The sequence below is a fragment of the Dromiciops gliroides genome, chromosome 3 (assembly GCF_019393635.1).
Source record: "Dromiciops gliroides isolate mDroGli1 chromosome 3, mDroGli1.pri, whole genome shotgun sequence".
Taxonomy (NCBI): domain Eukaryota; kingdom Metazoa; phylum Chordata; class Mammalia; order Microbiotheria; family Microbiotheriidae; genus Dromiciops; species Dromiciops gliroides.
Genome location: NC_057863.1, coordinates 31,118,758 through 31,145,894, shown reverse-complemented (window position 1 = coordinate 31,145,894; position 27,137 = coordinate 31,118,758). Strand labels below are relative to the sequence as shown.

Genomic DNA, 27,137 nt, shown 5'->3' with positions numbered 1-27,137 from the left:
GCAAAGTACAAAATTCTAAGTTAATCTCTGGACAGAAGATAAGGCAAGGTGTGCGGCTTAGCTTACAAGCTTAGTGTTACAGAACATGCCTCACCCCTCTCCTTGGGACAGAAAGGATAAAAACTCCAGTATTCAAACCCTCCAGGGTGTGGTCAGAAATGCAATCATCCACATGAGCTCTCTTGGCATGGAGTCCCTTCAGCTGAAGGAACTCATTCTGTAGGGTGTGTGAGGAGCAGTGTGGTAGTCAATCAGTCAGTCAATAAGCATTTATCAAGCCCCTACTTAATCTGTCAGGCACTGTGCCAAGACCAATGAGGGAGAAGACATGCAAATGACCACATACAATAGAAAAATAGGAAACAATTGGTGAGGGGAGGCACTAGAACTCAGAGGGATTGGGAAAGAGGTTCCAAGTTCAAATCTCATCTCTTTCATATTAGCTGTGTCACTCTGGGCCTCCGTAGGCCCAGCTTCCTCATGTGTAAAAAGGAAAGGGTTGGCCCACATCAGCTCCAGCCATGTCTATTCTTCCCCCTCCCCCAATAGCAGGTCCCTCAGGTGAATGAAGAAATGGAAAAAAGGCGTTTATTCAATGCTTACTTAATGCTAGAGACAGAGGTAGAAATTCTGCCCTTGGGGGCAGCTAGGTAGTGCAGTAGATAGAGCACCATCCCTGCATTCAGGAGTACCTGAGTTCAAATCCGACCTCAGACACTTGACACTTACTAGCTGTGTGACCCTGGGCAAGTCACTTAACCCCCATTGCCCCGCAAAAAAAAAGAAAAGAAAAAAAGAAAAGAAAAGAAATCCTACCCTCAAAGAGCTCAAATTCTAATTAGAGTAGACTACATAGAGATGGTTTTAAATGGCTGGGTCTTCTTGACTTGAGGTCCAAAAGATGAAGATGAGCTATGGAAAAACTGTGGATACATGAATACGATATTAGTATGAATTGGATCGACTATTCTGGAAAACACTTTAAACCATGCCCTAAAAGTCATGAAAACAAGTATTTTTGAACCAATGAAACTACTACTAGACCTATACCCCTAAAGAAATAAAAAGAAAAAAGAAAAATGACCCCTATACAAAAATATTTATAGCATTTCTTTTTTTGTTGATGGGTTTTTTGTTTGCTTGTTTTGGTTTTGCAGGGCAGTGAGGGTTAAGTGACTTGCCCAGGGTCACACAACTAGTGATTGTTAAGTGTCTGAGATCAGATTTGAACTCAAGTCCTCCTGAATCCAGGGCCAATGCTTTATCCACTGCACCACCTAGCTACCTCCAGCATTTCTTTTTGAAGTAGAAAAGAACTGGAAACTAAGATCGTGCCATTCAAATGGGGAATAAATTATCGTATATTAATGTGATGGAATGTTAATTGTGACATTCTATCATTATTAAATGGACAGCTTCAGAAAAGCCTTGAAAAACTTGTAGCAATTATGGATACAGAATGAAGTGAGAAGAAGCAGGAGAACATTGTATACAATTATAATAACATTATAAAGACAAACAATTTTAAAAACTCAAGAACTCTGATGGATGAAATGATAGAAAGACCAGTGAGGAAGCATTCGAACTGCCTCTTGCCCAGAGATGCGAACGATCGAAGGTGAAAAAGGAGACACTCGTTTTTTGTCGTGGCCCATCTGTTCATTTGTTTTGCTTGATTATATATATTTGCTACAAGGGTGTTTGGGGGTTTTTTTGTTTGTTTGTTTGTTTTTTCAGGGAAAAGGGTGGTGGGAGGGAGAGGGAGATTAGGATAGGGCATCCCAAAAACAATGAGAAGGGAACAGAAACAAGGTCAGAGGAATCACAGACAGGCTGGATAGCTCTGAAAGTGACATGCTGAATGTCTTTAAAAGTGTGAGATTAAAATTGGATATTAGATCATAAATCTCCCCTACTTAACTTTTCCCTTAATTTATCTCCCAGACTAGTAAATGGAAGAAGCTTCTGGTTTTCTAGATAGAGTTTTATTGTATATAGTCACAAGAAAAGCAATTTGTACCTAATAGAGATCTGCAATTTCATGCAAAATCACCCCCTGCTCTGCAATGTGTATGGAAATGCTCGTTTTATTTGGTGATCACTAAATTCAGGGTTTTCCTGAAAAGGAAAAAATGGATTGCAAAGCAGTAGGGTTCCTTTTGTTGTCCTTTAGATTTGTATGACTTAGGTCCTTGAGTCTGTTTGTTGTTTGTCTGCCTCCTTCTCTCTGCATGGTTTATCCAAGTCTTCCCAGGTCTTTCTGAATTCCTCATATTCCTCATTCCTTACAGGTGCAACAACATTTATTACACCAGTAAACTTCTCCACCCTGCTCTCTCCATAAGAATATAATTGACCTAAAGACCTGCTGCTACCCTTTTGTTTGCACATCTCCTTGTGGAGAGGAGCCTGGCAGGGCTCACAGTTGTCACCTGCCTTCCAAAGGCTGGTGGCAAGGTGGAAAACTGAAGAACAACAGGTTCACTCCTCGGGCAGCCTTCAGGAATCCTGGGGACTTCATCTTCATGGGACAGTCTGGTTCCCACCTTCCCTTGGCAATCCTTGGCAGGTAGGAAAGCCACACGCCCCTGTCACTTCCTGGAGGGGAGAGAAGGGATTTTTTCCCCTTAAGATCAAAGTCAGAAGACTTCCAGAGAAGTCCCACTTCAGGACCTGTGTGCAGTCATACCTTCTGTCTTTTTTCCAAGGCTAGTGGACCGAGCCAGGCTGCTGAAGCCCAGCTGGTGCAGATCACAGACAGCCCAGCAGCTTTGGTACTGAACTGCTGAGGTCAAATTTGGGAAGAAAGGAAACATCCAGGAAACACATTCTCTCTTAGACAAGCCACTCTAAAAACACATTATTATCCCAGAAGCTGGGATAGGCATTTTTCAAAGTCCGGAAACCACACTTGTTGACTTGCTGACACATCCCAGAAGATGGAAAAAGGTAAGTCATTTTTCCCTGCCTGTTACAAAGACAAAGACAGGCAGAAAGAGACAGAGACAGAGAGCTACAGAAAGGCAGAGATAGAGACCATTAGAAAGGCAGACAGAGACAGAGAATGATATCTTCTGTGCAAGGAAAATTACTGATTAAAATATGTTATTCTGATGTTATCTCATCAAAAAGTTTATCTATTGAAATTTAGCATTTTATTTCTGGAAAACAAAGCAAACTAGCAGAAATGTTAGCTCTTTGGGTTTTTTCATTGTTCTAGTCATTGTTCTATTTTGTTGGGGATTTTTGTTGGTTTTTTTGGTTGGTTTTTTTTGGCTTTTTGCGGGGCAATGAGGGTTAAGTGACTTGCCCAGCCAGGGTCACACAGCTAGTAACTGTCAAGTGTCTGAGGCAGGATTTGAACTCAGGTCCTCCTGAATCCAGGGCTGGTGCTTTATCCACTGCACCACCTAGCTGCCACCATGTTTTTTGTTTTTACACCATAGTGATTTTGACATTCCCCCTCCCTGGGGGCCGAGATGTGGAACTTTCCCTTGTAACAAATATAATTTGGGGGAAAATTGCTGGATTGTGCTTGACAGTGTATGATGCAATCTGTTCCCTTAGACCGCCACCTCCCTACAGAGTGAAGGGATGTGCTTCATCATGTGTTCATAGGATCTGAGATTGAAGGCTTGGAAAATGTCTTAGAAAGCCTAGTGTTTAACTGCCCTAATTTAATAGATTAATAAACTGAAGACCAAAGAAGGAAAGTGACCAGGTCCCAAGGCATTAAATGGAAAATGGATGTGAACCTCTCTCCTCTCTAACTCCAAATATAGCTCTCCTTCAGCTGTAGTCATCATGGGCATTGTTCTCCTGCTCTGCTTTCTTCACTCTGCACCAGTCCATATGACCTCCGTGCTTCACCATGATAATATTATGAACATTCATCTGCTACCATTTCAATGGCTTGGCATTCACTTTGCATTAAGTTTCCTAATACCACACCAAAAAAAAAGGAGCTTGCATTCAATGGAGGAGATAGTATGCAAGTAACCAACTACATACCAGATCTATACGATCAGGTCTGATACAATGCTTGTTTTCAAAATGCAAATTTGTTCCAATACAGTTGATATGGTAGAGAACAATTTGAGGATATTTTATGAATTTTGCCACTTTGCATTTGTGCTATTTCATCTGCAAGAAATACCAGGTCAGCTCAGAAAACAAACTCAGCCAAGTATTATTATACAAAACACACATACATGAATACCTGAAACATCTACCGGATAGTTCACTTCATGTGTTATCCTACAAGATTGTGTTTTTCCATTCTTTCTCATCTGTGAACTTATATACATACATACATATATATAATTTTTTTAAACCAAACCTATTCGGTACCCAGCAAGGTGGCACCATAGTGCATAGAGTGCCTAGGACTGGCGTTAGGAAGACTCTTTCTGAGTTCAACTCTGGCCTCAGATACTTACTGGCTGTGTGACCCTGGGCAAGTCACTTAACTCTGCTTGCCTCAGATTCCTCACCTATAAAATGAACTGGAGAAGGAAATGGCTAAACCACTATAGTATTTTTGCCAAGAAAACCTCAAATGGGGTCCTGAATAGTTGGACTTGACTGAAACAACTGAACATCACCACCACCAATGGAATATTCACAATGACCAATGGTTATCCCTTACTCACTGTTTTCTCAATCATATATTTCCTCAATAATACCCCTACATCGACTTCTGTGATACAGGGGAAATAATGCTTGTGATACCTAATTTATCTCCTTACAGAGCTTTTGCAAGGAAAATTCCTTTGCGAGTTGTTAATACTTTAGAAATGCCACCAATTATTGTTGGTCTAATTAAAAATAGTTTTTCTTTGAAAAGGCATTTTTATAAGTCCAGGTGCCTAAAGGTCTATGCAACCTATCCCCTTCACTTTGTGTAACTAAATGGACTTGATCTGTGTGCCTCAGTTTTCCTTCCTATAAAAACAGTAACTGTTGAGCCACTAAGATGGAAGAAGGGAAGGAAAAGTACAGGTATATGGTGGGCATTCATGGATACTCATTTCATTTAGAGCCAGAAGGAACATTAGATATTGCCTGGTGAGGGGCAGCTAGGTGGCGAAGTGGATAGAGCACTGGCCCTGGATTCAGGAGGACCTGAGTTCAAATCCAGCCTCAGCCACTTAACACCTACTAGCTGTGTGACCCTGGGCAAGTCACTTAACCCCAATTGCCCCATTAAAAAAAAAGAAAGAAAAGAAAAAAAAAGATATTACCTGGTGTCTCCTCCTTGTTTTATAAATGGAGGAATCGGGACACATTGACTCCCTAATTAGGTCCCCTCCAGGTCAGAAATTCTGTGATGATTTCTTCCCCAGCCTCTACGATTCCTTTTTCTTCTCCTTTCATTTCCTCCTTGTTATCAGTGGCCATTCTGGGTTTTTTTACCGCATTTATCTTTTTCTTGCTCCTATCTCTGACTCAGTTTCCTCACTTGCCAATCCACGGAGCTAGGACAGAGGGTTTTTAAGGTTTAAAATCTCAGGCTCCTTGGCTCCACCCCCATTGTACTCTACAATGAGGTCATCATTTACCTCTGGGCTTAGCCCAGGACCACAGGGTGGGTGGGCGTGGTTTCCCTTGTAAACAGGACCACATCCTGCTACACCTTTTCATTTCCTTTTAACTCTTCAAAAGCTGAATTTGGATTTTCAAGGATGGCCACTCCCCTTCCTCCCCCAGATGAAATGAAGTGAAAATAAAAATAAAGGGTCTTAATGGCTAGCCTCGTACTTCAAACATAATAAGCCCCTAAGAAATTACTTTTTTTTTGATTCCTTACTAGAATCCTGGATCTAGAGCCGGAAGGAACCATCATCTAGCTCAACCTGCTCATTTTTCAAATGAGGAAACTGAGGTCCAGAGAGGCAGATGTAGTCGTGGCCTGGGGAGTACTTCTAAAAAGACTCACAGGGAGGCAGCTAGGTGGCACAGTGGATAAAGCACCGGCCCTGGATTCAGGAGGACCCGAGTTCAAATTCGGATGCAGACACTTGACACTTACTAGCTGTGTGACCCTGAGCAAGTTACTTAACCCTCATTGCCCTACCAAAAAAAAAAAAAAAAAGATTCACAGACCTATGTTGCTTGCCCAGGTTAGGATCATTGACAACTGATGCAACATTAGGAATAAAGCTAAAAAGGGAAGTTTACTTTAGATTTGGTTGTGCCTGACCCAGGCTTAGTTCCCAGAGCCTGTATGAATTACATCCTTATTTGCCTCAGACAATGCTAGTGATAAAAATGAAGAGACATGGTGGAGGGACAGAAGCGAGGCTCTTGGGGGATGGATGACTTAAAGCCTTTGGGCAGTATCTTTTTTTTTTCCTCCCAGAATCCGAACAGGAGAAACCAGAAGGAGGCAGCTCGAGAAAATCCCCCTTTAGTTTGTTCATGAATCAGCTACAGGGGAAAAAATCCTCTGAGAAAGAGGGGAAATCCCAGAGCTCCTTGGTCAGCAGATTGTTCAAGGGGTCTAAACCCAATCCTCCCAAAACTGACCTTAAAAAGGAGGCCAGTGAGCTGGAAACAACTGATTCTCAACCTGATAATGAGATGGAGACTGAGGCCGGGATCAAAACCCAAACTGAGACCAGCTCCAAGACACCAACCACCTCAGAAACAGGTAACCTCTGACTAACTTTATGTTGTTGTTTTGATGACAACTTAGTTCTGAAAAATGTGAAGGATTGTACTAAGAATCCACCTTATAACCGTGGAAGATTTTTCTTCTATTCTATTGGAATATGTTCTTTTGGGTCATCTTAGTCTTGAAGCTAGAATGAAGTGTCCCTATATAAAAGAGATCCTTAATTAACCCTTTTGATGTCGGGGACCCCTACGGCAGCATCTGCTGAAGCCTATGGACCCCTTGTCTAAGTAATATTTTTAAATAACTGAAGAAAATGCTCACTTTCACTTAGAAATTAGCAAAATTGAAAATGTAAATTTTTCCACATCTAAGATGACAGACCCCTACAATCCATCCATGGACCATAGGTTAAGAACCTTGGATTTAAGAGAAGGTAGCCTGGTGACTGGGGCAATTCTATTCTATTTTTGGCAGTTGAAAGAGTTAATGAAGTCTTGGGTTGCCTTAAGGAGACATAGCTCCCAGGAATTAGGAGGTGAAGTTTCCATTGGACTTTGCCCTGGTCAAACCACATCTGGAGTTTTGTGTTCAGCTTGGGGAAGGACATCGGTAAAAACCTAGAGGGAATCTACAGGCGGGCAATCAGCATGGTGAGGGATCATATTGGGATCATATTAGGAAGCAACTGGGCATGTTTAGCTGAGGGAAAGTCACCCAAAGAAAGAATGTAAGAGGCCCAGGACAGAACCCTGGGGATCACCCACAGATAGGGGACAAGATATGAAGGATGGACAGGCAAAGGAGTGAGAGAATGATCTGTTAGACAGAAGAGAACCAGAAGAGAATAGCATCACAAAAACCCACAAAGGAGAGAATGTATTCTGGGAAAGGGTGGTTAACAGTGTCCAATGCTGCTGGTGATGGTGATGGTGATACAATGATGACGAAGGGGAAAAAGAGAAAGAAGAAAGAGAAGAGGAAGAAGAGAGAAGAAGACAAGGAGAAGGAGAAAAGGGGGAGGAGGAAGAAGAGGAGGAGGAGGAGGAGAAGGAAGTAGCATATATATACACACACACATACATACACACATATCACTTTAAGGTTTGGGAAGTACTGTTCACATATTACCTTATTTGATCTTCACAGCAGCCTGTGGAGTAATTGCTATTATAATCCTCATTTTATAAACAAAGAGACCAAGGCTCAAAGATGTTAGGTGACTTTTCCAGGGTCACACAGGTATCATGCTTGAGGCAGGATTCAAACTCAGGACTTCCAAAATTGGTTGAAAAACTTCAGGGCTGAGAAAATAGCATCAAATTTGGCAATTAAGAGATCATTGAGGGCAGCGAGGTGGTGCAGCGGATAGAGCACTGGCCCTGGATTCGGGAGAACCTGAGTTCAAATCCAACCTCAGACACTTGACACTTAACTAGCTATGTGACCTTGGGCAAGTCACTTAATCCCAATTGCCTCACCAAAAAGAAAAAGAAAAAAAAAGAGAGAGATCATTGGCGGGGCAGCTAGGTGGCGAAGTGGATAAAGCACTGGTCCTGGATTCAGGAGGACCTGATTTCAAATCCAGTCTTAGATACTTGATACTACCTGTGTGACCCTGGGCAAGTCACTTAACCCTCATTGCCCCACCAAAAAAAAAAAATGGAGGCATGATTATCTGCATAGCCAGGTGATGTTCATTGTTGGACTACTTATATGCGCTTTGTAAAGAATTATGACTTATATTTTCATGTGTTTAATAAAAGTTATGATTTGTTATATTATGTGCTACCATGGTTATACTATTGACATCACCCATGAAGTCATTGGTCCTCTTTGAAAATGAAAGATGAGAGGAGCTGAGTTCAAATCTGGCCTTGACACTTGACATTTACTATCTGTGTGACCCTGGGCAAGTCACTTAACCCTCCTTGCCCAGCAAAAAAAAAGAAAATGAAGGATGAACAGCACGTTAGTTATCATGACTCTCTATAGTATATGCACACATATGTTTTATATATATCCATACCTACATCCAGTAGATGTATGAATATATTGCATTATATGTTTATATATATATATATATAACTTTGCCACTATGGTAAAATATAATATTATATATGTATTACTGCTAATATATGCTAAGAATTCTTTATTGCACAAGCAATGCTTTGGTCTAAATGTTTGTACTACTAACTATATATGCTTTTTATTGTATTCTAAATATTCCACTGCCACGAACTCCTGTTTATTGCATGCATTTGAAATGTGATTAATGACAGTACCTTAGAGAAAATTACCAGCAGCTGTGTTATATATTCATTTTGACACGTATCAGGATACTAATGATGTTATGTTGCAGACGTTTAAATGTAGCACCATGTAACTTTCCAAAACAGAAAACTATTTACTTGGGTAAAGAATTTAAAGAGAAGAAAGACCATGAGGTGCTGGAGTAGTGGTGGTGGGTAGGATAAAAGGTCACTAGTCTTTTCCAACTAACCAAGTTTGGGTGATTTGCACAGAATGAAGGAGGATGATAGGTGGAAATCAAAAGTAATTCCTCACCACAATTTAACTCATCATCTTTCCTACTTTAGAAAGTAGAGCCATGGGGAGATTTCTTCAGTTATGGGTTTACAATAAAAAATGTTTAAAAGCAAAGCAGAGGGGGGCAGCTAGATGGCACAGTGGATAAAGCACCAGCCCTGGATTTAGGAGAACCTGAGTTCAAATCTGGCCTCAGACACTTGACACTTACTAGCTGTGTGACCCTGGGCAAGTCACTTAACCCCCATTGCCCCACAAAAAAACAAAAACAAAGCAGATTCCTGACAATAAGTCAGATGAAAGTTGAACTGAAGGAGTGAGAGGAAAAAGTAGATAAAGAACAGAATTCATAGAGTAAATATGATCTTGGCTTGGGCATTGCTACCCTCTGGTGCAATCAAAGGGGAAGAGATTCCAAATCATTGGCTATACGAGCTGCAGCTTTCCCATCACAGAGCCTTACTAAGCATGACATTCCCAGTGGATAGTAGACAGAGTATTAGGCATCCCTGGAGATAACTAAAGACCAGCTGGAGTGGATAAGAGATGCCTAACAGAGCACAGTGTTTAGTGATACTCACTAAGGAGCAAGCACAGCAGAGACAGTGCTATGACATCACCAAAGGAAACTGACAGTTCTGCAGCACTGGATAAATGAGTTGCCCCTGTACCTGGGTGTCCCGAACACACATATTCCCTATGTGTATATGTTCCACATGTGGTGCTTTACATGTCCCTCTTTCCTATTGAAAAGCCAGTTTGTGGGAGAGTGAGCAACAAGTCTAAAGGCAAAGGGTAGGAGGAAGCTATTCTGTTGTTGCTTTTTTCCACTGTTATTCTATTTCATTAAATTCCTTTGCTTTTGAACAAAGTGTGTCTTCTAGCTTTCTAGTTAAAAGTAAGCTCATTGATGGGGGCTTCTGAGCCATGGTATGGAGAGTATTCTGCCCACAAAGTAGCTAGAAACTAGGTTAGCTTTCTGAGCTTCTACAAGTGAGAAGGCTCCAGGGTGCTATAAATGTAAAGCATTTTGCACACTTTAAAGTACCATTATTGGGGCAGCTAGGTGGCACAGTAGATAGAGCCCCAGCCCTGGATTCAGGAGGACCTGAGTTCAAATCCGGCCTCAGACACTTAATACTTACTAGCTGTGTGACCCTGGACAAGTAACTTAACCCCAATTGCCTCACACACGCAAAAAAGCACTAAAGTACCATTATTATTGGTATTATCCCAGTACCTTGCACAGTGTCTTGTACAACATAAGGCCTTAGTGTCCAATGAAGTGAAGGAATGAATTTTTGAATAACTGTAGATCCTTCTTTATTTTTATGCCACAGTGGAATCTCAGTCACTTGGTACAGAAAAAGATTTAGGATCCAATACAGCTAAAATAGAACAGTTCCTGCAGAAGATGGGAAAGAAACCCAACAGCAGAAGCATCGATCTGAACAACTGTGGATTGACATCAACTGACATTGCTGAACTCGGTGGGTATATACAAGAGAAATGGGCCGAGATCGAACTCTTATTAGCCTGAGGAATACAGACAAGAGGCAAAACCTCAGAGCCTAAGCTTTCCCACATCTAAAATGAGAATAATAATAATTAATAATAACAATAATATTTGTATTATTGTCATATATCACATCATATGTTACATATTTATTCTAGATTCAAAGAGTCTGAGTTGAGTTATAGGAAAGTCTCCTTTGGTTCCTGATTCCTCTTGGTGGTGTCAACCAGCCTCTAATTGCCTCTTGCTCCATAGACAACATCTGCTGTTGCAGATTAAATGAGTCCTCAGAACACACCAATAAACTGGAGCCCTGCCTAGGCCCCAGAAGGCATGGCATGTGTGGCTTTTTAATTACCCATGGAGTAAAAAAGTAGCATTATCAGCAAGAAACATCTGCTTGGCCTAAATTTGAGCCTGGATGGCAAGAGATATGACCTTGCTTTCTCCCTCTAAGAATTATTCATTTAACTAAACTCTGTGTCTATCCTGACATGGGAATAATGTGCACGTAACATCTACAAACTAAAAGAACACATCTAGGTTTTGTTTGGTGGGAGGGTTTTTTGTTGTTGTTGCTGTCATTGTTTTACTAAAGTGTCATGTCACATATTCAAAGTAAAAAGAGACTTTAGTAGCAATGCCACCATAACTAGCCAATACAGCACCTGTCATTGTGTGTGTGACCTGGGTACCTCTAGCAAGTCATTTTCCCTTTTTGGGCCTCATCTGGGAGAGGGATACCTTTACAGTCTCATATAAAACCATCAATTGTCCTATAGAAAAGCAACTTTTAAATTTAAATATCATAAACTCATATATTAAAGCTGGAATGAACTTACTTCAACCTATTCATTTTACAGATGTGAAAGCTAAGGTCCAGAAAATAGAAGCAATTTGCCTGAGTTTATACGGTTAATTAGTGGCCAAGTTAGGGCTAGAGCATGAGTCTCCCAACTCCTAGGCTAGTGCTCTTTCTGCTATAACATTATAATTTTTCTCTGCCCCTATGGAATGTGAATCATTGTTTCTGCTGAAGGAAACATTATACTGTTTTTGCCTTTTGATTTTATTCAGAATTTGGGAAATGCTTTTTAAATTTTATGTCCATTATTTCATAACATAATCACTACTTGCCATTCATTGAAGTCTTCCTTGCAATAAAGAAAAGGAGGTCTGCCAAAGTAACTGAAAGTGACATAAGAAATTATGAAAGAGATGGATTCAGAGAAACCAAGGAAGATTTATATGAACTGATCCAGAGTGAAGTGAGCAAAACCAGAAGTACCAGATTTACGATAACAATACTGTGGTTAAGAAAAACAGCTTTGAAAGATTTAAGAATTTTGATCAATGTAATGACCAACCATGACCCCAAAAGATGAATGAGACATACATATTCAGACACCCAATGTATGGTTCTGTTTTGCTTCACTATACTTATTTGTTACAAGGACAGACCTAGGGAGCAAGGGGTAGCTGTAGGGAGGAGTGAGAGTGATGCCAAAAAAAATCATTGATAAAACATTTTTGTTTGTTTGTTTGTTTGTTTTAGTGAGGCAATTGGGGTTAAGTGACTTAACACTTACTAGCTGTGTGACCCTGAGCAAGTCACTTAACCCCAATTGCCTCACAAAAAAAAAAGAAAGAAAGAAAAGAAAGGAAAAAAAGAGATGCAATTGATGTGGGGGACTTAGGCTCAGGTCCTATTCCAAATCCAGCCCACGTGGAGGCCAGAGATGCTCTCCCTCAGGCCTGACATGGGCCCAGCAGGGTGGCAGTAGAAGCAAGAAGCAGGGCAGCTGGGTTCCACTGAGTCAGTGCTAGATGTCCTTTCCATTCTATGGCTAAATCGAGCTCCTATTGCTAACTGTTCAATGTTCTATGAGCTTCTCCTTTCATTCCACTCACAAACATGAAGCACCAGATGGCCTTGAATCAGGCCCAGATGACAGCACCCTCTGTGGCCACACCCTCAAACTCTTCCAGTCAACTGTTTCTCTTTAGCCAATGACCTCAGCTCTTCCTCACCCTTCCTCTTTAGGGAAGTGGGAGAGAAAGAGGTCTTTTAATCTGTGTGGGGAAAACAAAAGTGCTGAAGATACCTAAAGTTTGTTGTTTAGTCATTCTCAATTGTGCCCAACCCTTAGAGACCCCCTTTGGGATTTTCTTGGCAAAGATACCAGAGTGGTTTGCCATTTCTTTCTCCAGCTCATTTTACAGATGAGGAAACTGAGGCAAACAGGGTTAAATGACTTACCCAGGATCACACAGCTAGTAAGTGTCTGAAGTCAGATTTGAACTCAGGAAAATGACTCTTCCTGACTCTAGGCCCTGAGCTCTATCCATTGAGCTACCTAGCTCCCCCCAAACTTAAAAAGCTCACTCCAGCACTTTCACCACAAGGACTACTATAGATTCAGTTTTCTTTTGTTCTGGATTCATTTGATTTTACTTTGTTTTGGGGAAGTTATAAAAATATCAATCAATAAAAATCTCTTTTCTATCTAATTCCAATTTGAATGTTCAGAATGTTCTTAGCAGTTATGAAAATCGATCTCTCTCCCTGGATATATATTGTCACTCACTTGCCTCTCTCTCAGCTATATTTAAACCTGAAGGATACACACAAATCAGTATTGGAACGGACAGCCTTAGACAAACAGACAGTCTTAGACAAACAGGCTTCTTTTTAAAATGAGTGGCAAACAGAAAGCAAAGTCTTAGTGAACAAGAACTGGTAAAGAAGATTTATCTCTCCCTAAAGAAAGCACAAGAAGATAAGTGAATGAGGCAAAGTATAGAAATAGTGAGTTTTGTCTCTGTCACATAGCACTCTACGTGGCTCTATCCACCTTAAACTCAGCCCAAAAAACAGTCCTTGTGTAGGAGTTACAATGTCCTCCTATCCTGACTTCCCCAAATGTCTCAACTAAAGTTGCTTGTTTGAGGAGGCCATGACATTGGGCATAAAGCAGTCCCTGCCTCTTCACACCATCTCCCTGCTGTTTCTCCCTCCAATACTGCTAGAACTCTGTTTCCTCCACAGTGCACTTGTTTACTTCTCACCTCTCCCTCCCCTTTAGGATAAAGCAGACTGTCTTTTCAGACAGTCCTAACTCCTTTAATTCTTGAATCAGAGAACACTAGAGCTTTCTGCCCTGACTCATTACCATCATCTTTATTAATTCCAAATCCTTGGCCAAAGGGGTCCTATATTCATATATGGCAATGTCATATTTGATGGTATTTGTCAAATTCTTAACTTTTTAAAATAATTTTTAAAAAAAACAACTTAAAAAGAGACCTAATATGGTAGTGTAATAAGGGACTAGCCAATGAATACAACCACATTTGAAATTTTCCTCACTCATAGTCTTTTACCTCTATACTGAGGGAAGGACAAGTATGTTTCAACATTTATTTGTTCCCTAGGACCAAAATTGGTCATTGCATTTTATTGAAGTTCAGCTGACTTTTAGTGTTGTTTTCATTTACAATATTGTAGTCACTGTGTAGCTCGGTTTTGCTTTCTTCACCGTTCATGCACATCTTCTGGAGGGACTTTATATTATGCTTATTTGCTCAAGGAATTCAATCCAGAGTAAACACCCTATTAGTACAGCAAGAAATAAAAGCAGGCCCCACCCTTCTTCCTTTACCTTGCATTGCAAAATATGCAAAAGAAAAGAAAAGCCAGAGTGAGCAATGAACAAGTACTCGTTTTAATAAAAATTTTTATCTTTTGTTTTTATATAACCTTCACTTCCCAGTGTATACCTTCCCCTCACCCCCCCCCCATCCCACCCAGAAAGGCAGCTGAGGAAAAGTAACCAGGTCAACCTAGCCCAGCAGCACATATGCACAGTTGAAAAATTACTATCTAGTGATACCCATGAAATTGATGCACATGCCTGTTGTCTTATATTTCCTTCTAGTTGCTTTATTGCCTCTTCTCCCAGACCTGGAAGAACTGGATGTTTCCTGGAATGACCTCATAGGTGGAGCTCTCAGGCCAATCATGTTGCAAATTCATCATATCAGCAAGTTAAAAATCCTCCGACTGAATAACTGTAGACTCACAACCGATGATGTCTTAGCATTGGGTATGATGTATGTTTTCTTGAAAGAGGGAGTATGGGAAATTCAGTTAGGGACAGTACAGCCTGAAATCATGGATACAGAGCTCTAATGTCTATACATTACATGTGACCAGGAAACATTCAGAATGTCTACCATGTTTTTACCAGACTTTCCCTCCCTAATGACAACAACAAAAATAATGGATTGGAATTAAGGGAAAGTTCATTAAGCACCTACTTATTCAACAAGGCACTGTTTCAGGAAAATCAACAATGAAAAAAGACAGGGTCTTTGCCTCCAAAGAGCTTGCCTTCTAATTGGGGATATATGAAAGAAACACAAAGAACTATAATAAACATTTGAAGACAATGACTGCATAGGTCATCAAGGTCCTAGGGCTGAGGGGGAACTGAAACAAGCTTAATAAAAAAGCAAATCATCCGGTTCAGTTCAATTCAACAAACACCTACTTTGTGCCAAGAATTGGCTACAAAGACAAAAATGAAATCATTCTTGCCCTCAGGGAGCTTACTGTTCTCTTGGTGGGTTACAATGTCAATACAGATAAGTAAATACAAAGTATAAAAGAACAAGATGGTAACTAATATTTCCTTGATTTAGGGAAATCCTAGAAGGAGGACTCTTTACCACTTATGCCCTCTTCTGGAGACCCCCAGACCCTCAATGCCCCTTGGTTGTACCCACATGATTTGGACTTGGTTCTGTCTGCCCTCCTTTGGTGGGGCTCCATATGTCAGACCTATCCTATTTACTTTTTCCCCTGTCAAAAAAATAACTGTCCCATATTCTTCAGAGTCTGCATAGGCTCATAAATTTAAAGTTCCCTTGCTGAAATGGCCTCTACTCATCAAGGAAAAATCTTTGCCTGCCTCATTGCTCCCTCTGCTCTTCCCTCACTACCCCATCCCTGGCAATTGAGAAGTCCTTTTTCAATGATCTTTGGCCTCTCACCCACCCAGGCCTAGGAATCCCTCTCTGTCTCATCACCCTCTCCACAGTCCTGTTCTCCTGGCTGGTCAGGAGCTTTCTAAGCATCCTGTCTAGATTTTCCCCCGACCACAGCACCGTTCTGCTGTCAGGTTACTCATTTCTAATATTCTGTTATTCTGTCTCTGTTGGCTCAGATAAGCATGGTATCCATGGAGTCAAAGTAGGCTAAATCTCTCTGTGGGCCAACAGAATGTCCTGTCTTATTTCTAATCCTGGCAACTCAAAGAAGTACCCAACAGAGTTTCTGGGGGCTTCTTTTCCCATTTCCCCACAAAGCTGTGTAGAATACTGAGTTGACTTGGACTTACAACCAATTTGTTATAGGAGAAGCCCTTAAAACTACCCCAGACCTAGAAGAACTCAACTTATCCTGGAACAGTAATGTGGGAGGAAACCTGAGACAGATCATGCAGGGAATGCAAGAGGGAAGCAAGGTCCAAATCCTAAAGTTTATGGACTGCGACCTCACAGCAGAAGATGCAGCCTCGATAGGTAAGTGACCCTGGGAAAGGTAAACTAAGGTGGGAGAGCTCCCAGGATTAGGTAGCTGATCAGAAGAAATCCAGCAGGTTTTTACTCCTCCTCCCTGAATTCAAAATATAATTAGCTTCTTATTATTGCTTTATTCCAAGTAGTTTTATAATTAGTATTTTCCCCATTTTTTCCAGGTCAGGTGCTACCCCTGATGCAGAATCTCGAAGTGTTTGATCTTTCTATAAACAGAAACATTGGCTGCAGTCTAGCCAGTATCATGCAGGGGCTGAAAAATACCCCCAACCTGAAAGTATTAAAGTTACATACCTGTGGCTTAACTCGAGACAGCATTCAGATTGTAGGTGAGTTCAAATGGCTGAACCATTTTACATTTTACATGGAATCCTTGGAATAGGTCATGACCTTTGAGGTCTGAGACCCCCAGCAGTCGTTCCCAGATCTCCAATCTCTCCCCCAAGTCTGCTGCATAGGCTCTCTCTCATGTGAGGAACCAGCTCCCTCCTCATCTCTGCTTGTAACAAGTGGGGATGAACCTCTCAGACCTTAAGAGAGGCTGGTCCTTGGACAGGAGACATGCAGGCCACCTCAGGGTCCATACTTTCCAAACTTGCCAGAGCTCATGCTCCAAGGTCATAGCTTTCAGCAAGCAATAAGCACTTATTAAAAGCCTGCTGTGTACCAGTCAGGAACCGAGAGTCACCTCCACACCAGGGTGAGGCATCCCAAGAAGATTTTAGTGAAGGCCTTGCAAATAGTGGCCCAGTGGACAGAGAGACAGCCTTGGAGACAGGAAGAACTGGGTTCAGGTCTCACCCCTGACACATATGGGTCCGTGGGATGCTGGGGAAGGGCTGAACCTCTCAGAGCTTTAGGCAGCTATTGAGAAGATGCCAAACTCTATTGGGAGAGGGAGTTTCCTTATCTGTGAAATCACAGGTCCTGTTCTTATGCCTTGTAAGTAACAAAACTAATAAATATTTGGGGAAATTAGGTGAACAATGTTATTAAAGGAGCCAAAGGCATGGAGCCTCCAGTTTCACTGTTGCTTTCAAAAACATTCTGTTTGATAGTATTATGTGATAATAATAGCTAACATTTATGTAGCAACTACTGTGTGCCGGGCACTAAGTGCCTTACAGATATCATCTCACTTGATCTTCATAACAACCCTGGGAGCTAGGTGTATTATTATCCCCATTTTACGGTTCAGGAAACTGAAGCAAATACAGGTTTAATGACTAGTAAGTGTCTGAGGCTGGATTTGAACTCAGGTCTTCCTGACTCTAGACCTGGCACTGTTTATTTGGCTCCCTTGAATCCTATGACAAACCAAAACTTCCCCTTTGGATGAAGATTTATTCTCTGATTTCAGGTTTGCTCAAGCTGCCACCAAGGAGGGGCACAATTTGGGGAGAGGGGGGTACCACCTGGCTTTAGAGAGCCAATCACAGTAGAGAACCAGCCCAGAGCCAAAAGTTCAAGGTTGGCTTCTGGCACATATGGGCTTTGTGACCCTGGACATGACATTTTCTATCTCAATGTCCCACCTGAGCATCAGGCTTTATTCTTTGACTTCAGGTTTGTTCAAGCTGCCAGCCTGGAGGGACACACATCACTCTCTAAGGCTGTAAGTGGCAGAGCAGTGACCAGTCTGCATTGGGAGAAGTGGTCTCCTCCTCAGGAGCTCTTGATACCACTGAAATCATGGACCAGTCCAACATTGTTATTCAGTAGTGGGAGGGATGGAGCCAATTCTGCCAAAAAAAAAAAAAGTGGGGCGGGGGGAGGTCTTTTTGTTGTTCAGTCTTTTCAGTTGTGTCTGACTCTCTTTGACCCTATTTGGGATTTTCTTGGCAGAAATCCTGGAGTGGTTTGCCATTTCCTTCTCCAGCTCATTTTACAGATGAGGAAACTGAGGCAAACAAGGTTAAGTGACTTGCCCAGGACCACACAGCTAGTAAGTGCTGAGGCCAGATTGAATTTAGGTCTACCTGACTCCAGACCTGGAGCTCAATCCTCTGCCCCACCTAGTGGCTCTTTCGTCTACTTCAGGTTAAAATTCACGTTCTACCTAGAGCAGCTTGATGCTAAGTGACTTATAGGAAATGAAGTTCACCAAACGAACTGCAGGATGTAAAACAGGACAGAGGTATCAGAGATGGTGGAGTCCATTGCCTTCCTCTTATAGAGGAGGAAGGTGAAGCTAACTTATTCTACCCAAGGAATAATGGCCCTTTCCATCCCACCGTCACTTGCCTGCACAGATTACAACTGTAAAAACTGACCCCAATCCCCACTGCCTCCTGTCCTGACAATTGTGTCCCTCCAGGCCGGCAGCTTGAACAAACCTGAAGTCAAAGAATAAAGCCTGATGCTCAGGGACAGTTTTTGGATGGTTACAGGATTCGAGGGAGTTAAATAAAAAGTCACTGCAGTGAGAGAGGAAGCTCTCTGTGAAGTCTTTTTTTTTGGCGGGGGTGGGGGGGGGGATGAGGCAATTGGGGTTACATAGCTAGTGAGTGTCAAGTGTCTGAGGCTGCCGGATTTGAACTCAGGTCCTCCTGAATCCAGGGCTGGTGCTCTCTATCCACTGCACCACCTAGCTGCCCCCTTCCATGAAGTCTTAAAAGCAAGAAGTTCCTAGTTCCTTTTCTGTCATGAGGAACAAAATATATTTTTTCGTTTTCCCACCATTTACAGGAGTTCATAAAGGGATTCTCCTTTCCTTGGCAGGTGCTGCTTTTGGATATCTGCCCGAGTTAAGGAAGCTGGACCTATCCGGCAACAAGGAGGCAGGGGGAGGGTTTAAAGACGCTGCAGCCCACTTGGCTCATCTGAAGCAGCTCCAAGCTCTGGACCTTCACCAGTGTTCCTTATCAGAAGAGGACATAGCATCTCTGAGTAAGAGCTGAGAAGGTCCACTAAAGTAGGCCACTGACCACTGACCACACAATTGCATTTCTACATTGGAACTTCCTCCTTCTGCTGCCCCGATCCATGGCAGCCATGCGCTTAGCGCATGTAGGATGGGCCCCCAAATTAAGAAAGAGCCAAGGGGATCCTGAGGCAAGGGTATTTACTGTGGAAGTATCTCAGGTAGAGTTGGGCTTTGAATCCTGTTCTGCTGCCCATGTGACCTTGCACCGATCACTTCTCTTCGATTTCCTTATCTGTAAGATGAGGTGGATTGAAATGAAGGTTAGAAAGGTTCTTCCTGTTTTAAATCCCATAGGAGGGAAAAGTTTGTCTTTTGAGCCTCCGATCTTCTTTTCTTTTGCATTCTCTCTCTTCACTCAGCCTGCCCTTCTTTCTTTTATTCTTCCTCCCCCAGTAACAATAGCTATCATTTATATAGTGCTTTAAGGTTTGCAAAGCACCCTACACATATTATCTCATTTGATCCTTGCAACAACTCCTGGAGGCAGATGCTATTATTATTCCCATTTCATAGATGAGGAAACTGAGGTAGACAGTGATTAAGTTACTTGTCTAGGGTCACACGGCTAATAAGTGTCTGAGGCCAAATTTGAACTCAGGTCTTCATAGGATCGTGGATTTAGAACTGAAAGGAATCTTAGAGGCCATTGAGTCAAAACTCATCTTACCAATGAAGAAACTGAGGGGCAGAATGAGCACTTCACTGACTTGACCAGGGTTACAACTAGTGAATGTCTTTAGATAAAAATCATCATAACCATCTTCTCATTTTATTCATAAGGAGGAGGTTTCAGAGAGAGGAGGTCTTAGCTCTCAGCAGCATACTGAGAATTTTATCCTCATCCTCTCTCCACACCATCTCTGATGAACGACCGCCTTGGCAGATGAAAAATTGTTGGAAAGCAACCACAAAAAATTATCTTAATCTCATCCTGTTAAATTCAGAGGAGATAAAAATAAACCTTGTCTTCCCAACTCAAGGCAGAATTACTGGCAATTGGGCAGCTAGGTGGCGCAGTGGATAAAGCACCGGCCCTGGATTCAGGAGTTCCTGAGTTCAAATCCGGCCTCAGACACTTGACACTTACTAGCTGTGTGACCCTGGGCAAGTCACTTAACCCCAATTGCCTCACTAAAAAAAAAGAATTACTGGTGATTTCTTTGCTCTGATCTTTCAGGAGGGTCCTAAGGAACTTGCAGCCATAGGGCAGTATTAGACCTCCATGCTCATCTCTAGCCCACTCATGAGTATGTCACTCTGTGATGTTTTAAAAGCCCAGGTCATCCCTTTACTCTCCAGTCTTCAGGAATTGGATCTATCGGCCAACAAGAACGTGGGCGGCTCTTCTGAAAATCTCCTCAGCAGGCTGCGGTTTTTACCAGAGTTGGCAACTTTAGTCATGCATGGCTGCGCCTTGGGAAAGGATGCATTCACAGCTCTCGGTAAGAGCTGACCCTACATAGATACCCAAGAGAGGGAATCTCATTTGTTTTTCTAATGTGAGGATGTTCTTTTCCTCATAAGCTGTATCAAATCAAAAATGGATACTACCCTACCAGTCCATTTACCATTTGCCTCCTGCCATCACCCTCTACCTCCCCGCGTTCTCCTGGGGACTTGGGGGTTAGCTATGCCACACGTACTGAGGCTGTTTTCCCTGCTAAAACGTTCTTTTCCTGGTGCAATTGCACCTGGCAGGGGCCGACTGTCCTCTCTGCCCCCAATCCACCCACTGAATTCATCATCTTTCCTCTTCCCAGCTTCCCTCTGACTGTGGAGGCAATACCATCCCCCCACCCCTCAGGCTCACAATCTAGGAGTCATACTGGACTCTTCACTATCTCTCACCCCTCTTCCCCCATATCCAAGCTGTTGCCAAGGGTTATCAGTTTTTACCTTTGCAACATCTTTCCTTTTTTTTTTTTTTTTTTTTGGCAGGGCAATTGGGGTTAAGTGACTTGCCCAGGGTCACACAGCTAGTAAGTGTTAAGTGTCTGAGGTTGGATTTTAACTCAGGTCCTCCTGAATCCAGGGCCCGTGCTCTATCCACTGTACCACCTAGCTGCCCCATAACATCTTTCCAATATGTCCCCTTCTCTTCTCTGACACTACTCCCACTCTGGTGCAGGCCCTCATCACCCCACTCCTGGACTAGTGTCATTGGGTCTGCCTGTCTCAAGACTCTCCCCACTTCCAATTCATTTTCCATTCAGCTATGAAATTGATATTCCTAAAGCCCAGGTCTGACCACATTAAACTCTTCTCCCACCAATAAACTCCAGTGGCTCCCTATCATCAGCAGGATCAAATATAAAATCCTCTGTTTGACATTCAAACCCTTCACAACCTGCCCTGCCCCTTCCAGTCTTCTCACACCTCACAGCCTAACCCCCACATACTCTTCAATCCAGCGACATCACCGTACTGGCTGCTCCTTGAATAACACACTCCATCTCCCAACTGCAGGCATCTTCTCTGGCTGCCCCCCATGCCTAGAATGTTCTTCCTCATCATCTCTTCCTCCTCGCTTCCTTCAAGTCCTAGCTAAAATTCCACTTTCTCTTGGAAGTCTTTTCCAATCCCTCTCCATGCTAGGGCCTACCCTTTCTTAATTCTTTCCTATTTATCTTGTATATTGCTTGTTTGTACAGTTACGTGCATGTTACCACAGATTGATTCAGTGTTGCCATATTGAAATACATATTTGTTCTTGTTATTAGCAGTAGGACAGCAAATTGCTGAAGATTTGACTAAGGTAAAACCTCAAGGAACTGCGTCTTCCAAAATATTTCTGATATAAATGTGTTATCTAGGCCCTTGCTTCTTCCTCCCAAAAGAATAGTGAAGAAAATAAATCCTGGGAGAAGAGTTATTTAATTGAGGCTTCCCAAACATTGATATTTTCCTAATATTTCTAAATCAAAATAAAAACCTTGAATTGGAGCAAATATTTGCAGAAGAGGAAAAACAGAGGTTAACTTATTAGATCATAGCACACTTATTTAACTCAAGCTCCATTTGTTTTTCCTTGGAACCAAATCATTATATTTTCTCTAAGAAAACAGAAGTTGGGGGCAGCTAGGTGGCACGGTGAATAGAGCACCGGCCCTGGAGTCAGGAGGACCTGAGTTCAAATCCGACCTCAGACACTTAACACTTATTAGCTGTGTGACCCTGGGCAAGTCACTTAACCCCAACTGCTTCACCAAAAAAAAAAAAAAAAAGAAAGAAAGAAAACAGAAGTTGTTCATGTTTACCTTTTTAGCTGAAGCCTCCATGTATCTCCCTGCCTTGAAGATACTTGACCTTTCTTGGAATAAGTATGTTGGAGGAAACCTAAATCTGCTTTTGGAGACTCTGAAGCTTTCAGCTGCCCTCCAAGTGCTAAGACTGAGAAGCTGCTCCTTGGTCACCGAAGATATGGCTCTCCTGGGTGTGTATTTGCCAGCTGCAATGAAGTCTTGGCATTCCAATAATGTGGGAATTAATGTGGAAATAGAACTGAGTGTGGAGTCAAAGGAGACAGGTGTGATTCCTGGCTCTGCAATTTACTGTCTGTGTCACCTTGGACAAGTCACTCAACTTTCCTCATCAGTAAAATGGAGGGTTTAAACTAAAATACTTTTAAAGTCCCTTCTAGCTCTAAAACTCAGCTGATTTGTGTCTCTATCACCCAGAACATGTCTGATATGTGTGTTGTGTATATGCAGAAAAATAGCAGAGTTGGGGAGGGGGCTGCCACAGAGAGGGGTTATGTTCCCAGATGAACTGCTCTCTTCCTTCTTATCAAAATATTTTTATAAAAATGAATCTGAAGGGGCAGCTAGGTGGTGCAGTGGATAGAGCATCGGCCCTGAAGTCAGGAGGACCTGAATTCAAATCCAGCCTCAGATGCTTGATACTTACTAGCTATGGGACCCTGGGCAAGTCACTTAACCCCAATTGCCTCACCGAAAACAAACAAACAAATGAATCTGAAAAAAAGTGAATCTGGGTAAAGTGAGCAGCAAAAGCAGCACACATATACACACACATATATAGTATATTCATACATATATACACAATCCATACATATATGTTTATATATGTAGACATATACATAAAACACACTTTTTTACACATACATACATATATATGTTATTAGTTTTCAGTCATGTCCCACTCTCTGTGACCCCATTTGGGGTTTTCTTGGCAAAGATCCTGGAGTGTTTAGCCATTTCCTTCTCAGCTCATTTTATAGATGAGAAAACTGAGGCAAACAGGGTTAAGTGACTTGCCCAGGGTAACAGAGCTAGTAAGTATCCAAGACTGGATTTGACCGCATAAAGATGAATCTTCCTGATTCCAAGCCACTGGACTCTATCCACTGTGCTACCTAGCTCATATGTGTGTGTATGTATATGTATATGTATGTATACATACATATATACATTTATATAGATCTATACATATAATATCTGCTGGCTTCATTGATAGCATGCAAACTTCCTGTTATGCCCCCAAAGTAAATAAACTGGGCATGCCCATTAACCCAGCAATACCACGACTAAGCCTAGACAGCCAAAAAAATCAAAGGAAGAAGAAAGGACCCAAATTTACAAAGATCTTTTTTTTTTTTTGGTGGTAGCAAAGTACTGAGAATAAAGGAGTGTCCATCAATTTTAAAATAGCTGAAAAAATCATAGCAGATGAGTGTTAACAGAATTCTATTGTGTTATAAGAAATGATGATAGGAGTGGTTTCAGAGAAATCTGGGGAGACTCAGATGAACTGATGCAGAGTGAAGTGAGACGACCCCAGGGAACAATTATGCAACACCTCGTGTAGAAAGCCTTAAGCACTCCGATCAGTGCAATGAGCAGCCATGACTCCAGAAGGCTGAGGATGAAGCCTAATACCTGCCTCCTGACAGAGAAGGGGCAGATTCAGCATGCACGATGAGGCATATATTTCTCAGACATACCCAACTCAGGGTTTTATTTTGCTTGACCACACATATTTGTTAAAAAGGACCTTGTTTTAATTTTTATTTTTTCCAGTGGGAGATAAGGAATTAGGAAGGATGTAGATTTTTTTAATTGGAAAAAATATAAATTTTTCTTTAAAAAAAAATGTGTTTCTTGAGGGTAGAGACTGTTTCATTTGGGGCATTGTGTCCTCAGCACCAAGTACAGCACCTGACATAGAGCAGAGATAGACAGGAAGAGCCGTCATTTCACTGGTATAGACGATTCTCAGATAAGGAAATTTCCTCTCGCAAAGCAAGTTGGCACATCCTGACACAAGAGTCTTAGAGAGTTTCCTAGGACCCTGGGAGATGACCCTTGCCCAGTGTCATAATTTACATGGGTCAGAGGCTAAGCTTGACCCTATGCCTTCCAGATGCCCCTCGCCAAGTTCACAGTACTTTTTGTTTGTTTTTTCAGCATCTGTTATACAAACCGGTTACCTTAGCAAACTTCAACAGCTGGATCTAAGCTATAATGACAACATTTCAGATGAAGGTTGGGCTACCTTCTGTCAAAATGTGCCGTTCTTAAAGGAACTGACCTTGTTGGATATCAGCCTTCGGCCGGCCAATTTTCGGGAATGCGGACCATGGTTTGGACACTTGCTAAACAGTCTGACCAAACTGCCTATGCTCTCTGAGCTAGGAATCCGAAGATGGAGGATCCCAGTACCTCAGGAGGAAGACCTGGAGTATTTTAACCGAAATCACAAAAGAAGCATCCACTTTGACTATGGTGGATTCCAATGACATCTGTTATCCCAGAGCTAAAACAAAACAAAACACCTCCTCTATTAATAATAATAACATTATTTATGTGGCACTTGGAAGTTTACAAACCACTTTCCTTACACTGATGCTGGGAGGGACATCATGCAATTATTCCTCTGCCTGTTTCCAGAAGGGGCCACTGAGGTTCAGTGTCTTGCCTGTGGCCACACAGCTAATAAGTAGCAGAGTCAGAACTCAGATTTAGGTCTCCTGACTCCTAATCCAGGGTTCTTATCAGTGTTTACACCACCGCTGACTCTAGCATGAGACAACGTCACTTCAATCGGATTAGAACCAACTTTGGAGCTTCTGCAATGGGGTTTAAGGTTCAGGAAGATAACGTGTGCAGGAGTAATAGCAAAGAACATTGTGTGGCAATGATAATAACTAACAGGTACAAGGTGCTCTCAAATCTGCAGAGTGTTTTACAGACATGACTCCCAATGACCCTCAGAGCAGGTACTACAGGTGTAAGACACATTTTAGAGAAAACAGGCTGGTGAGGGCTGGATGACTTGTGTCCACAGTCACCCATCCTGGTGAGAGGAAAGATTTGAACATACGTCCTCCTGAATCCAAGACCAGCTCGGATAAATGGTAGGCCAGCCATGTGCTCCTCTGGGAATGTGAGAGCCTCCCCTGGCATGCCGAATAGGCCTTCCATGGCAAACTTATGGGAGGCATGGACAAGCAGACACAGGGGTGGTGGAAATCTGCCCTGTTGGAGGGAACATCCACATGGAAGGAATGCAGATCCACTTGAGTATTGAAAGTAATTAATGGGGGCAGCTTGGTGGTGCAGTGGATAGAGCACCAGCCCTGGATTCGGGAGGACCTGAGTTCAAATCCAGACTCAGACACTTAACACTTACTAGCTGTGTGACCCTAAGCAAGTCACTTAACCCCCATTGCCTCACCAAAAAAAAAAAAGAAAGAAAGAAAGTAATTAATGAAGAGCCACAGTTCCAAAGGATGCCTTGTGAAATCTGCTCCCTACCTCCAGACAGGAAGGGGATGGGTGCAGAGGTGTTGGGGCCAAATTTGATATAGGGAGAGTTAATTGAGTGGTTCACCATAATATTGGGGTCCCGGAAATAATGAGGGACCTCTAGGCCCAAAGCTCCCTCCCCTCCGAACTGCCTTTTTAGATATTTCTCCCAGGCCAGTAAGAAAGGAGCCTAACAGCCTCTTTTCCACAAACAAATCAGGTTTTATTAATGGGAATAAAATAAACAGCAAAGGTGAAATTAATAAAATCAAAGACAAGGAAATAGGGAAAAAGAAAATTGGGTAATCCCCCTAACTCTAACCTAAGTCTATACAATCCCCGAACTCGCTTCCAGTTCAGCTAATTCAAAAGAGCAGGGCTGGTATGTTAAGTCACCACCTGGGGACCACAGCTTCAATGGGAAACAGCTTTGTAGTCAGGGCCCACAAGACAAACTGCCAGGAAAAAACCTCTTCCTGCTGGCTCCTGCAGCTCACACCACCAGAAAGAAAGTGACTCTGGAAAGAGACTGAGCTCTCCTCAGCAAGCGTTTACTCTCCCTCCCCCAAAAGGGGAGGTCCTTCAAACTGCCTGTGGAGAGTGGTTTCTCCTGCTGACATCAGCACTCGGGACAGGCCAGGTGTGGCCCATCCCAATCAGTCTGCCAAATTCCATTATTTTACCACAGAGGGCAGCCTGAGCATATATGTGGTTTGGGATGCGTCTGAAGCGGGAGCTTGCTTTGCTGAATTGTATGTATCTATAATGGGTTTGTTTTTCTAGCTTTTAATGGGTGGAGGAAAAAAATCAAAACTGAAAACAAAATTGAATTTTTTTAAAAAGTAATGAAAATAAAAAGAAAAAAATTTAAAAGCCTTACTAACCAAACTGTCCCAAACTAGAACGACCACCTCATGGAGGCAGTGGCTACCCCATTACTGGATATCTTCAAGTAGGATAGAACCAACTGGAGTGGGGGGGAGGGGGTTCTAAGAGGACTCCTGTCATGGTACAAGTTACACCAGGTAGTCCTGGAGATTCTGCCAAGAAATCTGGAATGCCCCCAGTCTTACGCTGTGCACTGGAAAGTCACACTGAATCACACTTACCATAGTAGCTTTGTCACTGTAAGGGGCCTCAGAGGTCATCTGGTCCACCCTC

The 27,137-nt window shown here is 42.3% G+C and overlaps 2 protein-coding genes across 2 annotated transcripts in view; one reads left to right on the top strand and one right to left on the bottom strand.

Annotated features, from left to right (window-relative positions):
- Positions 1-2,908: 2,908 nt before the first annotated feature.
- Positions 2,909-24,967, top strand: LRRC31 (leucine rich repeat containing 31). Its single transcript, XM_043991510.1, has 10 exons — positions 2,909-2,949; positions 6,362-6,652; positions 10,537-10,656; positions 14,621-14,788; positions 16,101-16,268; positions 16,445-16,612; positions 19,005-19,172; positions 20,484-20,651; positions 22,475-22,642; positions 24,636-24,967. Exons 1-10 carry the CDS (start codon positions 2,940-2,942, stop codon positions 24,965-24,967), a joined length of 1,761 nt encoding a protein of 586 aa, XP_043847445.1. The 5' UTR covers positions 2,909-2,939.
- Positions 14,740-27,137, bottom strand: part of LRRIQ4 (leucine rich repeats and IQ motif containing 4) — a 36,524-nt gene continuing 24,126 nt past the window's right edge. The window contains exon 7 of the mRNA XM_043991509.1: positions 14,740-14,804. The gene's annotated coding sequence lies outside the window, so the exon portion shown is untranslated. The remainder of the gene's footprint in view (positions 14,805-27,137) is intronic.